The sequence below is a fragment of the Tauraco erythrolophus genome, chromosome 3 (genome assembly GCF_009769465.1).
Source record: "Tauraco erythrolophus isolate bTauEry1 chromosome 3, bTauEry1.pri, whole genome shotgun sequence".
NCBI classification, from domain to species: domain Eukaryota; kingdom Metazoa; phylum Chordata; class Aves; order Musophagiformes; family Musophagidae; genus Tauraco; species Tauraco erythrolophus.
In genome coordinates, this window is record NC_141467.1 from 29,919,654 (window position 1) to 29,936,317 (window position 16,664).

Genomic DNA, 16,664 nt, shown 5'->3' on the forward strand with positions numbered 1-16,664 from the left:
TTACTTGCTCACAACTGTGCAAGGGAGCTGCAGCAACAGGGAAATTGAATCTGGTCTTTGTCCCAGACCTTAATCCTCTTTTGTTTCCATAGGAGAGATTTCTTCCTTTTGTCTCAAGTACTAATGGAGGGGGAGAGATTTAAAAATGTGTTATTTTATTCTTTCAAAGAAACACCATATATCCTAGTAAGAATATAACAACTCTTGTGTAAGTGAAGAGATATATCAACAAGAGATGCTCTTATTAGTATTATAAGTTTTGCTGCTCTGTCAAAGATTCCTCAGGTCCTTTGCAAATTAAATATTCCAGAGGAGTCTTGGCACTCCTGTGCAAAGGGGCAGCTGTTAGCAATCCGCAGGACGTGAGCGCAGGCAACGGCTGTCTCCAACTGAATCGGCAGGAGTTTAGGTGGGCAGAGAGTCAGTCCTAAACCTGGAATTACTCCAGGAAACTTTGAAATCCAGACTGCAGGCAGCTCTTGTGAGGGAATAGCATGTTGCTGCTTGCTGCTTCAAAAGACCTGCAAACCAGCAGCAGCATTAGGAGAAGGTTCATGCTTTTCCTGCTTTGTCCTAATGCTGTTCAGGCAGGCGCTTCAAAGAGCAATTTCATTTAAAGTTAGATTGTTTTATTTATGTATTGATTTAATTATTTATTTTTAACCTATAGAGAAGGGTTGCCCTTCTGAAACTGAAACCGAGGCCTTTATTACCAGGTACATAGTTCCACGTTAACCAATTTTTTTCCTATATTCTTCTGGGAGTGATATTTTTCTGAAAATATTTATCACTGCTTCACTGACCTGCCTTCCCTTGTAAATTTATTGGGAGATGGTGTAAAACATGTCCTTTTTTTGTTGAAATTAATGACAGATATTTTTGTTCCTCAAAACAACCGTGGGCAGGAATACAGCAAAGAGGGGAAGAACCTTTTTTGTTGTCTAGAAAACAGTGGGTTTGTTCTGATTAAGTTATAGCTTGTGGGAAATTCTGCTGAATGCCCAAAAGGGTTGGCCCTGAAATCTCTCAGCAGAATCATAGTGCGTATAACTGAGGAAAGGTTTTTAATTTGCTTTTAATTTGTATGGTCTAGGGTTCACATGACACAAATTAAGCTGCATCTGAATGTGTTCTAAAACCAGTTTTGCTTCTTGCATGTTTTCCCACGATAAATTCGCTGAATCACAGAAGGATTGAGGTTGGAAGAGACCTCTGGAGTTCACCTGGTTCAACCACCCTGCTCAAGCAAAGCCACCTAGAGCTGGTTGTCCAGATGTGATCATATGTTACTGTACAAATGGAAAAGACATTAGGCTTTCCATCAGGGGAGCAGATATGGGTGCAGAGGCGAGGTGCTGGCTGTTATCTTGATGCCAGTTTGCGAGTGGAGCACTGGGAAATCAAGAATGTTGCACTTGTCCAGGTTGAAAAGACGTATCTAATGCTAGTGTGTCTGAAAAACAAATGAGAAATGTAGAAGCTAATTAAGATAAAGTCATTCTGTTTAAGACCAGGATGAAACTGAGACAGTGCCAGAGTGAAGGAGGACTCAATTTTGTCTCATCGCATGAAAAATAGATTTTTCTTTGTGCTTTCAAGACCCCCCATTAGGCTACACAAGCAGATTTGTGAAAGTGTAAGCAACCTCTTGTTTGACCCTGCCTTTTTTTTTTTTGTACTTTACTATGCCTAGCTTTAAAATTTTTCTATGAAAATTAAAATGTGCAGTCAACACTTCTTTAATATGAATTGCTAGAGTCATTGTGGTGGGTTGACCTGGGCCAGTTGCCAGATGCCCACCCAGCTGTGCTCTCGCTCCCTGTCCTTAACAGAAAGGTGGGAAAATAAGATGAAAAAGCTTGTTGATTGAGATAAAGATGAGGAGATCATGTACCAATTACTGTTGTATGCAAAACTGGCTTGACTTGCAGAAAATTAATTTATTGCCAATGGATGATGAGAAACAAAGACATAACTCGTAATACCTTCACTCACCTCCCACCCTTTTGTTTTAGGCTTAACTTCACTCCTTCATTCCCAATTCCTCTGCCTCCTCCTTGCACCTTTATATATATATATATATATATATTTTTATCCTCTTCTCTTTTTAGGAGGGGCAAGAAGCATAGTATAATTCTGAGGACCCAACTGTCAGTGAGAGTCCATGCCTGCATTGGTAAGTGAAGTTCTGTATGCTTGAAAGAGAACAAATAAACAGAATCCATCTCTGAGAAGCAAATCTGGGGAGTGTGAATCGGGTTTGCTGTGTTCCAAGTTAAGGATAATGACCAATAAATTAATTTCTTTGTTCTGTTTGTTGTGTGCTAAAATTAAGTTATATTACTTACATTACCCTTAAAAAATGTTTAAGGCCCAGAGAAGTGTAGGATTCGACAGTGAAGTGTGATGGTTAGGGGTGCTTTGCAGTATCTTGGATTATCCTCCTTGCCACAGCCTTTGTGTGTGCCTGAAGAAGACTGTGTTCTGAATTGGGAAGAGGATCTGAAGAATTGTTGGCTGACAGCTAACTACTGCATTTCAATAGCACATAATGTTTATTACTTAACATCTTGCAGATCTTGGCCACGTATTTGTCATTATCACAGTGTCAGTGCTTAAAAAACATGGTTGAAACAATGCTGTCACAAGGAAAACTCTAATGAAAGTCATAATGTGATTGTCATAAAAGCTTTAAGGTTGCATAAATGAAAGCTGATGTGCTGTGATGGCGTTAGGATGTTCTCCAGCATTCTGCAGAGCAGTGTGTTTCACTGGGTGTTAGTGGCAAAGCTAATGCTCGTGTTCTGGTGATACCATGATAGATGTTTTGGGTGGCTGGTTTAAAAAAGTAAGAAAAATCTTATATCTATGTGCCACGGTTGCCTGTTTTGTTTTCAGCTTCTCCGTAGTAGATTCAACACCCTGATATGTTTAGCTCGTAGTTGGTCTTCTTTCAAGAGATCATAGCTGAAGCATTGGAATATAAATGCTTTTCTTAAATGGAGGAGCAGAAAGTCTAAGTTTTGTGTTATTTCCACAGTGCTGCTGCTCTCAGAGGGTTCAGGCTTTAAATACAACTAAACTTCTTTCCCCTGCCCCCAGGATATGTTATGAAATGGCCTTTCTGGGAATTTGAACTGAGCATAAGCAACCTACAGAATTCCTCGAATACCTCCCATTGAGAGTGGTCTCTAGGCTGCCTCATGCAGGAACAGATTCTCCTCTACTACTGTTGGCTTGAGGAAGTACAGTAGAGCAAGCCTACGTGTTAAGTATTAGAGGAGAAACAGAGATGCTGCAAAGGCTAGCTGATTTCTATAAATGTGGATGAAATCAGAAACAGATTGGAGAAGCTTGTTCTTGTTAGGTCTGGGAATATCTTTGGCAAAACAGACCAGTGCAGCAAGACGAGATTTCATATGTTTCCTGGATTGAGGTTTTATAAAAACAAGTTTCACGTAAAAATTTTGGTCCAGAGCGCAGCCGTCGAGGAATTGGAACACACCAGGTTCAGAGCTTCCACGTGTGGTTGCTGTGATGTTATCTGTTGGCATTCAAGCTTGCTGTGGGCAGTCAGGTGTGTTACTGCGTGTGTGTTTTAATTGTTCCTGTATGAAGGTGCGTTCCTGTGTCAGGCGCTGTTACTCTCTAGCAGCCGTGATGCATTCAGCGGTGAGTGCAGAGGAAGTCAGGCTGCAAAACTCGAGTCCAGATTTCAAACTCCTAGAGCGGAGGTGTGTTTGGATATGGGCTTTTGGCTTCGTTCGTTATAGGCAGAAAAGCCAAACGCAAGATCTGGTTCTAATTTCCAACCCCCCTGCTGAAGTTTAGATTTTTAGGATGAGTTTTTATTTCAGCCCATAGCTTGATGTAGTGTAGTTTCTTCTCTCTTCTTTTTCATTTCTGTGTATCAAATGTGTCTTATTTTTTGGTATAGAAATGGTTTGAAACAGTTGTCAGGGACACGCTGGGGTTCGTAGTACTGGCCTTGTTTGGTGACCTGTGCCTGGCGGTTAAACTTGTCACAGAATGGCAGGGTTGTTCCACTGGCACAGTGTGGGTACTTTTCTTCACCTTGTGTGTGCTTTCACATCAGCTGCCTGTTAACGTGTTTTTTGAAATATAAGCATTAGGTTTAGAGGTTAAAAGATGCGTTACATATTTGGAGTAGAAGCCAGGAGCGAGACCAATCTGAGATGGTGTTAGGTGTAATAAAACTGTCTTGCTCTGGCTATTTTTTTCAGTCTTCATGATATTCTTGGGAAGCATTGTGGCTGTCAATATTAGTGATTCTGCAAAGTCCCCACTAGGTAGCTGGGACTTCTTTCTGGGAAGATGTGGTTTGTTCTCAAGTGTTCTTGCCGCAGAGCCTTCTGTCATCCTTGCATTCAAGGTTTTACTTTGCTCTGAGGAGCCGAGAGGTATAAAGAAATAGCCTTGCTGTCATAAACTTTCCCATTTGGAAGTTGGACCAATATATTTTTTTTTTTTTTTACTTTTCCCTAACATGTTGTACTTTTAAATTGTGGGAAATAGACAAGTGTTTATGTTCGGATGTCCAGATAAAGTTTTCCATCATTAGTGGCTTCAAATCTCCAGGGAATTCAATGGGCTTTAGTGTCAGAGGATGTGTTCACTACAGGCCAATATTTTTGAGGGTTGGGAAGCCTTAGCAAGTCCTATGTTAAGTGGGTGTTTTTTTTTTTTTGGTTTTAAGCAGGGCAGGGAAGGAATAAAGCTTAGTAACTTGAGTGTGGAAGTTGTTAGAGGTATTTTCTGCCCTATTGCATATCAGTCACTCTTAAGCATCTCACTCAATTTAATGCATTAATATTTTCTTTTTTTTTCCTCTCAGTTTGATTTCTTGTCTTAGGTTCACACTAAGGACTTTCAGCATGGAGGAAATTTCTTTTAAATATCACTCTACTTTTTTTCCTATTTTGGCTTGATCCTTATTAAATTGTCAGGAATAATTAAAAGTTAATTTAAAAAAAAATTAGGTGGTTTTATTAAAAACTGCAATATTTACTTTTTTTCTAATATCAAAAGACTATTGCTGAAGCCAGTTTTGTTCATAGAACATAGCTAATTGAAAATTATAGATGTACTTCTGTACTTGTTGGTGTTAAAAGACCTTAGTGGAGGAAGATCGATCCTTAGATCACATAGTGTTACTTGTTTTCTTTTCCCACAATCTGTCAAATTTGACCTTTTATTCAAATTAGATTTATTGTGAGTTAATACCCTGTGGGAAAAGTCTTTCTGGTATTTTTGGCAGCTGTATGACTTTCCTTGTTTGTGTTTAGTTGTGTCTTAATGTAGTTTTAATTTGTATGTATTTACCAATTACAGGGCTCAGCTGAAGCCTTGATAAAGTCCAGTGTAAATGAGGATGTAGCTTTACCGGGCAAACACAAGCAGTGCCAAAAACTTGATCCCCCAAAACTGAATGGAATGTTTTAGTCAGAGCAACTCTTTGACAGTGCAGTTTTAAAGATCTTTAAAAGCTCCACTCTTCCTGGAGAGCGACTTGGTTTATTCACTGTGTCCTTGCTTGGCCTGCTCTGTTTGCGGCTGCTGCTTCGTTTGTCTGTTCATTGCTGCTTGGTAGTTTTTTCTCAAAATCTGAGGCGGTCTCTGAGAAGAGGCACCGTTTAGTCTTACATATCTGGACACAGTACCTAGCTCAAGAGCTCTAAAGTTCTAGAGCGCTCATGCCTGCGATGGGGAATCAGGAGTGTTGCTCTCGATACTGAGAATGAGGTTTGGACAGGGACCCATGACAATGACTTGGAATGCTTCTGCCAAAAGAAGTTTGACATAAGCTTCAGGTGTTAATACAGCGTAATACACAAAGAATGCACATTACAAAGGCTGATATAATTCTGAATACGTGCATTGGCCTGAGATTGCTCAAAATACTGTAGCTTGGAAGATCGGCAAATGTTGCAGGGTGTATTTTAAGTTTTACTTCTCCTTTGTGTCAGTTTATTATTAAAAAAAACCCCACCAAACACACGCACACACCCAACCGTCGATTGGTTATTTAAAATGCTTTTGTGTTATAAAATTACATTTTTGTGTGGTTATAGCTCCTTCCTGTATTTATGCAAAGTCTCTATTTTCTCTGTCTGTAGATTAAAAATAGTTTGCACAGATATTTGTATGAATTACATTTCATAGCTTGATCCAGCAAGGTCCCTAAACAGTGTGCAAGTATATTATTGCAAGAGTCTTTCTAAACGTATAATATAGCATCATTATTAGTCATTATAACCATTTTATGACGCTGTTCTATTGGCTTTTGCACATGGGCAGCTGCAGATTTACCCGAGCACAGTGCTTAAGTGATGTACAGCGTGCCTGCCCTTCCCTATCCTTCCATGGGTGCTCAGGAGTGGATTATTCCCAAGTATGTGACACAATAGCTGCCATGCCGCACAGCGGCTGATTGTAGCCCCTGTTATTAGGGCATCTGCTTTAACCAGCAGTGTTAAATACTGCTCCAATAACCCAGCCTTTCCACATAGCGCTTTGGATTGTCTTTTTGACATCCTCTCGCCCTTGATATCTTTTATGAAAGTAGGCATAAATATCTTTTTGAGCTCCTTTTGTTCTGAGGTACCTGAGGGAAGCTGTAAGCTGGTTGTTACTAGGAGCCTAGTAGAAGCCAGCTGTTTCTATTTGTCCTTTAATGGCTGAAGTATGCAGCTAGTCCTTTTCTCCATGTACAGTTTTCCCTTCTGTTAACCACTGTGTGAACTTGTTGCATGTATTACAGCAGATACGATTAGGTCCTGCAATTATTTAAACATATATTGAACCTTCTTGTAGGACCTGTTCTTCCAGGTGCTTGAGATGCAGATTCCTCCCTAGTGGAACCACAGAGCTTTCCTAAAGACAAAGTCACGTCTCAACTCAGTAACTGTATCTGATCCTTTTTTGCAGAGAAGCTAAGATACATGGACAGAAACGGAGGGAAAAAAAACGTGGTTTGTCATTTTATAATACCGATGTGTAGAAAAAACGTCGCGATTCTGGTTAAGGAGCCATGTGAAACCATGTTGTGCTTTGTTCTCTGAAGGCAGAGTTAAGCTTTTGTCTACAACCCATGTTACTGGTACTGTCCCACTTGAGGTGCTTCTCCCTACAAATACCATTACTGAATTTCATCTCTCTGGCGTGTGTGTGTGTAGTGTGCTGAGTGCTAGAATAGAGTTCTCATAGCCATGGACACTGTGAAGCTCCTCAGGTTCATACTTCAAAACTTTCTGATTTTTTTACTCTTTTTTTTAATGTAAATAGATAGCCTATTGAATTTAAAATTAACAACTTTTTTGATAAGGAAGTTTTTGAATATGCTGAGAGTCTAGTTAAAAAGCTTTCCTAAAAGAAGCTTAATTGTGGCATTGGGTCCTGTCTTTGAGCCCTTCGTTTGGGCAAGTAGTGATTAATATGTTCAGCTGGAAGTCTCAAGAAATAAAGGTACCTTGGGTTGTTTGAAAGGCATTTTACAGTTTTCTGTTCAGTGTTAGGCATTCCTAATAGAAAATATTTTCAGTTTGAGAGAAGGGAACATGTGGAGAGCATTAGCAGTTCAGCAAAACATGCAACCGATTCGGATTTAATTTAAAGGGAACGAAAGAGGTGCCTTGAGAATTTGTCGGAAGCGCTGTGGTTTTGCCTTCTTTGCACTGATGGTAACAGGAGAGAGAGGGGGAGGGGGGAGAGAGAGAGAGGTGAGTTGAAGTTGCTTAGCATAATTGGGACAGAAAAGATGTTGATTAATGGATTTAATGGTGCTGTGCAAGGATCCTGCATGCATTATGGATTTGTAATCATGATATGCTTCCTATGATTCTTGCTGTAACTTGGTAAGAGTCCTGGCTCAAATGAAGATAATAAACAACATGTTTATTAGATGTAAACTGACATTGCACAAATTGAAAAAACGTGAAAAGGAATGCCAGAGCTTGGGGGGATTTTTTTTTTAAGGGTTAGGCTTTTCTTAATGGAATAATTTGAGTTCCAGTTAAGACAGTGCAGACAGTACTGGGGCCTGTTTCCAGATGTGATTGGAGATATCTGGTTCAGCTGTCTTTCAGCAAACTGGAACATGAAATAACTGCAAAGGCCATGATAAAAATACCTTTTTCAGCTTTTAGGATTATTTAAATTTTCTTTCTTGAGAATGTGGAACACAGATGCTCTAAGTAAAAGCCGCTGGTTCTCAATTAGATTGCTTTGTGAAAATCTATCTGTATAAATAACTTGTGGTTTTGTGCTAAAAATGTACACCTCTTTAAACTGAAATGTTAGACTTTTGTTGTACTCCTTGTGCATGCGTTTAGTCAGTCTCTATTCGGGGATGAACCACAGTACTTCCACATAACCTGTGATTTGTCTTCTGTGATCTCACCGAGAAACCTCTGGGCCTGTCTTGTAGGATTTCAGAAGGTGCTTGAGACAAAGCAGGGAAATTTCCGAGAATTATCTCTGCATATTTAATTTAAATTCAAATCTTTAAAATAGGCTTTGCAGCAAGAAGAACCCAAGAAGCTGTAGAGCAGATAAAGCCTCCATTAGCAGTGGGTTCTTGCTTTAAAAAGGACTTGTTCCAGGTTTGAAAGGACTGCTGTGGAGCATGCTAGTGGGATGCTTTTCTCAACTTGAGCAGCTTTGTGTTAAAATGTGAAAGCTTATCTGACTCAACTCTCACCAGGAAATGCTGCAGAAATCGAGTGAAATGTCTTTGAATTGGGATATCCTCTTCCTGCCTTTTTTTTTTTCCTGACAACTTAGATTTCCATAATCCCTTTTCTTACAATATGTAAAAATTTGCAAGGGAGAAAGAATCTGCTTTTGACTCTTAAAAAATAGTAAAATTTAAATCTTGTTTCTGAACAAACAAACAAAAATCCTCTATCATCTTCAATGGTACCTTAAAGGAAACTGTCTCCTCATAAAGCCAGGAAGCCAAATAAGTAGTATGATACTTTGCTTCCAGCCTCCCAACACAAGCACATTTAGACTTGTTTCTGTTATTTTTAAAAATGAATTAAAGTACCGTATTACTGATATGTGGATTTTATTTTTAAGTGGATAGTTTTTTCCATGCCGTCTAACCATGTGTCTTTTTGAAGATTAAAAAATTATAACAAAAACCAGTAATGCTTTTATTCTTTGCATATTACCATCTACTCAGTGCTTTGAAAGGACTGTACATCTGCTAATTAATTAAATTTCACAATAAAGGAGGATTAAGGTAAATAACAAATTCACTTGAAATTACTGGAGTATAATGCAATTTCAGTTTCTAAAATTTCATGTCTAAAATATTCATGTTGCTATTGTTAGGACTAGTTTTACCACCGTTTTGTAATCTAAAGTGGAACAGTCATTGTAAATGTAACTTCTGAGACGAGCAAGAAGACTTTTGTAACTTTTTAAACTGTTTATAACTGTTCATTAATGGACTGCTCTGGAAATCACTGGTAACAACAGTAGTATCTACTGTGATGGGGTCTTTGTGGATTTGTTCTTGTTTGTCGTGGTTTTTTTTTAATAAAGGCAAGCAAATACTTGATTATTTTGATAGATGATTTAGGCATTTTTGAATGACTTCCATGTTCTTCAATTAGATCTTAAGAAATACTTGCTCAATAATAAATAAGCACAGCCTAGGAATTGTCTCTAGATGTTCCTGTTGCAATTCTAGAGCAGATGTTCGTTGTCAAGGCTGGTCCTCTGTGATCTGTGGGACCTCTTTGTGGTTAAATGTTTTAAGAAGTCTGTGTGTGTGTGTTGGGCGGGGGGCATTTGGAGAACAATCACACCAATTTCAAAGTTGCAAAATGCCGTGATCAAGGCAGCCTTGTCAGCTTGTTCTGTTACCATGATGCTGCATAACTCGGGTTTGGCAGGTCCCCATTGAGGTGTGAAGCTCCCTCCCCTTCATCATCTCTTGTCCTTGATGTGGTCTTTCTCTCACCTTGAGGGTTGTTCTCAAGTCTTTCCCAAATCGCAACTTGTGACTCTCAGGTCACCTGGCTGGGACTAATGTAGCTCACTGATCCCCTGAATGGTTTGGAAGAAAGAGGTGACTGTAGCCATCCCATGAAGGTGGGAATCTACAGAAATCATTACTGCCATATAGCTAGGTATGGATGTGACAAACTTGCCTTTACTTCTTAACAGTCCCCACGTTTTCAAGGGAGTATCCTAAATTTCCTGAAGTGTAGGAGTTCATGTAGTTTCCTTAAAAAAAAAAAAACCAACAAATTTTCTTGCAAACCCTTACATCGATAGCTGTCATTAGTTTTCATGTTATTTCCCTTTTTAGCTATTTGCATTTCCCGCTTTATAGATCTCTGTACTGGCAGACAAAGCATTCTTAGGCTTTTGATCTGCGTTTAGACAGTTGAACTCATTTTGCTATACATGGAAGCACAGCACATTCACGCCCTTAGCTGGGTAAAAAAGGTTACGTTCGTATTAAATATCTTCAAATAAATTAGCATTATGCTTGGAAGAGAATGGAGTGGTTTGTTTCCTGCCTCCATCTAAACCTGTTCTATATGAAAACTTTAAACCAAACAAATGAATTTAGTTCAGATTAGTTGTCTTGAAACCATACACCACTCAAGCCTCTTTTAATCTTTACTGTGAAAAACTTGCTAGAGATGCATCAATAAACCAAAATTAAACACTTAAGCTATGGAAGAGAAATTAGGAACCACTACTTAAAAGCTGTGGGTTTGGAATAGGAAATGTTGGTATTTCTTTGGGATGTCATTCTCAGCACTGCCACAGGTTTAGCCTTGTTTGTAAGGAAGGTGGAGGGATGCTGATTTTACTGAAGTCAAGTTAGGGTAAATGCAGTTCCTACCTCCCTTAGATATTCTAAGATGCTTGGACAAAATTGGCTGTGATATACCAGCAATCTCTAAGCATATATACTAAAGACTGTGTTAATATTAGATATGTTGGTTTCATCTGCTAGGTTTTGTGTTTAGAGATGTGACGTTCTTTGTCTTTTTCAGTGGTAGATTTTAGCACTGGATTTGCTGAAAATTCAGGAGTTGTGTAATGATTCTGGAAGTTGCTGCAGTGCAAGTTGTGGCTCTCACTTCACCAAGTGTTTGGGTAGAGAAAGAACTGGATTAGTGATGTTTATTTTTTCTATAACGTAGTTCTAATGTAATAAAAGAGCAGAAATGGTGCTAGTTCATAAAGCAAGGAGTCATAGAATCATAGAATGGTTAGGGTTGGAAGAGACCTCAAAGATCATCTAGTTCCAAACCCCCTGCCATGGGCAGAGAAATCCTCCACTACACCAGGTTGCTCAAAGCCTCAGCCAGCCTGGCCTTGAACACTTCCAGGGATGGGGCATCCACAGCTTCTCTGGGCAACCTGTTCCAGTGCCTCACCACCCTCAGTGTAAAAAATTTCTTCCTTATATCTAATCTAAATCTCCCCTCTTTCAGTTTAAATCCATTGCCCCTTGTCCTACCACTACACACCCTTGTAAAAAGTCCCTCTCCAGCTTTCCTGTAGGCCCCCTTTAGGTACTGGAAAGCTGCTATAAGATCACCCTGGAGCCTTCTCTTCTGCAGGCTGAACAGCCCCAACTCTCTCAGCCAAGTTCTACTTCTATGGAAAGGAGACATCTCTTCAGAATGAATCCATTACATGTAATGCTTTTCATAGAATCCTATAGTGGTTTGGGTTGGAAGGGATCTTAAAGATCATCTAGTTCCAACTCCCCTGTCACGGGCAGGGACACCTTGCACTACATCACATTGCTCAAAGCCTCATCCAGCCTGGCCTTGAACACTTCCAGGGATGGGGCATCCACAACTTCTCTGGGCAACCTGTTCCAGTGCCTCACCACCCTCAGAGTGAAGAATTTCTTCCTTAGATCTAACCTAGATCTACCCTCTTTCAGTTTTAAGCCATTGCCCCTTGTCCTATCGCTACACACCCTTGTCCTATCGCTACACACCCTTGTCAAAAGTCCCTCTGCAGCTCTCCTGTAGGCCCCCTTTAGGTACTAGAAGGCGGCTAGAAGGTCTCCCCAGAGCCTTCTGTTCTCCAGGCTGAACAGTCCCAACTCTCTCAGCCTGTCTTCATATGGAGCTTCTCATCAGCCAACACCCCAAAGTCCTTCTCTTCAGGGCTGCTCTCGATCTATTCTCTGTCCAGCCTGTATTTGTGCTTGAGATTGCCCTGACCCATGTGCAGGACTTTGCATTTGGCCTTGTTGAACTTGTTGAGGTTTGCATGGGCCCACTTCTTAAGCCTGTCAAGGTCCCTGTGAATGGCATCCCTTCCCTCCAGCGTGGTGACCACACAATACAGATTGATGTTATCAGCAAAACTTGCTGAGAGTGCACTCAATTCCACTGTCCATGTTGCCAACAAAGCTTTCGAATGGAAGCCCTGAGAAAGGTAGAGTTTTAGCTTAAGGCAAACTTTGTATATCCAGTTTAGTACTAACAAAATACTAAAAAAACCACCTTCTATATGTCTAGAGAATGTCTGGACTGATTTCCCTGCCCTCCCCCAGTCAATTACCGAGGGAGTTGCTGTGCAATAAATAAACATTTTCTGACTGTGTTTTGTCCTGTATGATGGGTTTTTGTCATTCATTGCATGTCTGATTTCTGCTTTCTGATGGACAGTTTTGATCTATTAGTTGACTATCATTTACTACAGATGCGCTGTGCCTTATGATGATTTATTTCACATTAGCTTAAAAAGAGAATATATGCATGTCATTGAAATGCAAGGTGGGGAGATGCATACTTGAACGTTATTGGTCTGCTTTGGTCTGCTTATCTTTAAAAACGGTAAGCAAAATGTGCAAACTCATGGTCAATGATGCTTCGAATGGATGCCACTTCCTAACTTGTTATGAGCCCACTGCAAGGCCGAGTATATGGGTATCATATTTTCAGACCAGGACTATGTTCTTTCGCTCCTTACACGTGCTGAAAGAGGGTCAGGTTTTGTTACCATCTCAAGATCTTACAGTGGAAGATGCTGTAAAATACGCGTGGTTTCTTAACACTGTTGGACTGATTTTTCCATCTATTTTTTAACTTTTTCTCACTATGATATGTAACATTAAACGCACTATCTCATAATTCAACAGTCAAGAAATAGTTGCTCTCTGTTGTCGAGTTTTCATTGTGGCATTCAAATAATGTGTGCTGTTCTTTCCTTGCCTTCAGCTATCCTATTCATCACTCTTCTATATCCTTTTCATCTTTTTCATGTGCAGATGCTTTTATTTCTGTAGAAATTAAGATGATTTAATTTGTGAATTGAATGCCTCTCAATTTATTGCTTTCTTGAAAGAAATACTTCAAAGACTGAGGAGCTTTATTTAAATAGGTGGCATAGTTCCCTGACGTAGCATGTGTTGTCTTCTGTAAGACTTTTAAGTGATCTATCCACCAAATCCATGGAGTGTCAAGAAGAAAATGTGTACTATAATGCAAAATATTGTGATGGTACCTTGGAAGCATTTAGATAAAATGATCATCGTGGGCTCAGAACATGCCATGGTCAGATGTGGTCATCAGTGGTGGAGGAATCCCACTACTTATTGTCGTTATGGTTTCATACTTGTATGAGCTCGATGAAATTGAGGACGCTGTAGTATCTCTATCTGGAAAAGTGAGAGAGAGATGGGATTTTTGAAGTATGTAATCAGTAATATCATAAGCATCATTATATATTATGTAATGTGGAAGACTACTTTTATTTCACATCTTTTCATGTGTTCAAGTATTACTTTTAATCATGAGCTGTCCTTTTCTATTTTTTCTGGGTTTTTTTTTTTTGTTCTTTAGGGTTTTGTAGTTTTTTTTATCTACAGCATCTGTATTTTAATAATAACAACTCCTTTAAGTGTCTCTTTTCCTTCTTAAGACTCAACGAGACACATAAAAATTTGGACTCCAAAGAGATAAAGTTACACCTTCTTAAATTAAACCTCCAGTAGACGTTACCATGGCTGAGCAGCACGCTATTGTAAGTGGTAGGATGTCATAAGCCACGTCAATTCATATTTAGCAGTTTGAGATGAGTCTGGTATGTGTGAAGTTATATATCAGGTTTCTTTTAACCTTTCAGATATTAAATATTTAGCTCTGGTCTTACTATTAAAACATGAAGAGGAGTGTGTTGGTAAACTGTGTGCTTTAAAAAAAATAAATTAAAACCTGTTTCTGTGGGTTTATTTCTCCCTATGGCTGTTAATAAAGATTACACTTCAGCTTTAAGGGCTTGTTATAACTTCAGAATGTCTAAAACTGACATATCAAGTTAACTTTTGTTGCTGTGCTGAGGAGGAAAATATAAATGTTGGATGTGTTCCTTACTTCTTCCATAATCCTAAATTTAGGTTCGCTGGCCTTTTAAGAAGCTGTTCAGCATCAAGTGCCACTGGAGTGATTTCCTTACTGCTTGACTTTGTGTGAAACAGGGACAGCTGAGAGTGTGGAAAGCTTCTCGGCAGGTTGACCATGGGAGGAGGACTGGGATTGATCTTGCCCATGCCTGAGGGCTGGGGTTTTCCTCAGCCCTTTTATCAGTAGAGCGTATTCTGCAGGGTATGGGGGCCGGATGAGATGTTCTGGGCAGGGGAGGGCGGTGACGATGCTGGCAAGACGGCAGCCAGCTGTCATTGCTTTTCTGACTGTTGCTGCTTAGAGGAGCATGCATGAGTGGTTCCCTGTAACTGCATAGGAAACACAGCAAGAGGCTTTCCTGCTGCGTTTTCTTTTCTGTCATGCTGAAATGCTTGGTGTTGCACTGAGGAAAAACTTGCTGTAGAAAACGTGCGTTTGCATGAAAGGTCCAGGGTCATATGTAACAGCATCCTGAAAAACTTTGGTTAAAACCTTCATAAAGGAATGCTGCTCTATGTTGTTCGCTTCAATATTTATTAATTCTCAATATATTAAAAACAGATGAAGTGCCAAAGGTGTGGGGAAGGAAGTAAAATCCTCTTTATGCCTTTGCCAAATTAGCCAGGTACTACTGTAATACTCTCAGGGGTGGTGTACCCTGGGAACTGGGAGCCCCAGGGATGCTCCCTAAAGCCCCACTGCACTTTTGTCCAAAGGTTAGTACAAGTGATGAGTACACAAGCACCCATGGTCACTCTGGATAGCACACTTTGGAGCACTCCAATGGCAGTGACTGGATCTCCTGAATTTTCACTCTGAGATTAGTGGTCTGCACATTACTGTCACCATGGTCTTGCTGTTTTATATTGTGTATCTGCTTCAGGTGTTGTGTGTGGTTTTCTGTTCTGTACCTTGCATATTCCAGGCTCCTTAGTCAAAGTTCAGTCATTTAAATATCTTTGCGAGGACTTTAGGGGGAGTTTTCCTAATTTAACAGCTATGAGGTTGAATCTTTTTGTTTTAAAGCCAGTAAAATACATATAATTTGATACCAACTCAAGGACTTAGAGGAACATCTGTGAGCTGGCAGTACCTGTTTGACTAGCTGCCTGTTACCTCAGGGTGCTGGGTACCGTTTCCAGCTGGCCCCTGGGGATGCTTTTCCAGGAGGCAGGAAATGTGAGCAATCGAAATACAGAAATGCCCAAACAGTTTGTAAATTTCTCTGTAGGGAAAAGCAAAACAAAATGCCAAACAGAAAAGCACGTGCTACACAGAACAAGGATTTTTGTAATTGCATGTTTTATGAAAACCGAGGACCCCTATTCTTGCTCTAAAAAACCCCCACAAAACAAAACCCTAAACACCCAGAACCAAAATGCTCGAAACTCAAAAAAAACAAACCCAACAACAAGAAAACAACATGGACTTAATTCCTTCCTCTGCTTTTCTCTTCTCTTTGTTGCAGGAAAGGAGTAGTAGCCTTACAAGCCTAATACAGCTGACAGGGAGCTTCAAGACAATGCGTGTAGGTCGTCTTCTTCATGTTGCTAGAGTTGCTGTTAACCTATGATGCATGTAGGAAGATAACTTTGCTTCTAGGTGAAGGTTTTCTGTTGTATGACTGCCACGAGTCCTCCTCTTGTCAGCCTCCCAGTCATACCAGGCATGCAGCTTGGCAGCTGCGTTAGCCACTCGCCTCCCTCTGTCATCAGTGAGCAGAGTCTGTCTAGAGGGCACTTCAGAGCATCTCAATTATGTTCCTGCCCTGAATTGCTCTTGTTCCATTGACCATAAAGGGAACAGATTAGGGACTGCCTGGCTGAGAGGCACATGTGCTCTCTGTTGTCCCTTTCTGGTTTGTGTCTTCAGGGTCCTGATAGTCATTCTTGGATGACAGCAGCTTTTATTGGAATCTGGTTCTTTGCCAAGCTCTGAAAATAGTTGCACTGATTTCCTTTTTCCTAGTTTCTATCAGGATCCAATATGTAATTTGTGTATGTAAATTGACTTATTGGAATAAATTCTGTGAAGTTATGCTGGAATGAAGTTTGGTAAGAGCAAGTAAGACTCGGGGCTTGAGGCTATGAGTTACCTCTGTTGACTCTGAGACCAATCATATGGGCAGCAGCAAATGAAGACCGTATCTCCTCTGTGGTGGTGCCCAAGCACTTTGCTAGGACTGAGGCAGAAATTCTGGACGTTGTACCACAAGTATATTTCTGGGCAAATCCTCACCACTTG

General features: G+C 40.1%; 1 protein-coding gene across 6 annotated transcripts in view; it reads left to right on the forward strand.

Annotated features, from left to right (window-relative positions):
* FHOD3 (formin homology 2 domain containing 3) overlaps positions 1 to 16,664 on the forward strand; it is a 411,475-nt gene that overhangs the window by 54,613 nt on the left and 340,198 nt on the right. For all 6 annotated transcript variants that reach the window (XM_086609099.1, XM_086609100.1, XM_086609102.1 and 3 more), the window contains exon 3: positions 2,112 to 2,176. In XM_086609099.1, coding sequence (XP_086465225.1) covers positions 2,112 to 2,176 — 65 coding nt within the window. The remainder of the gene's footprint in view (positions 1 to 2,111; positions 2,177 to 16,664) is intronic.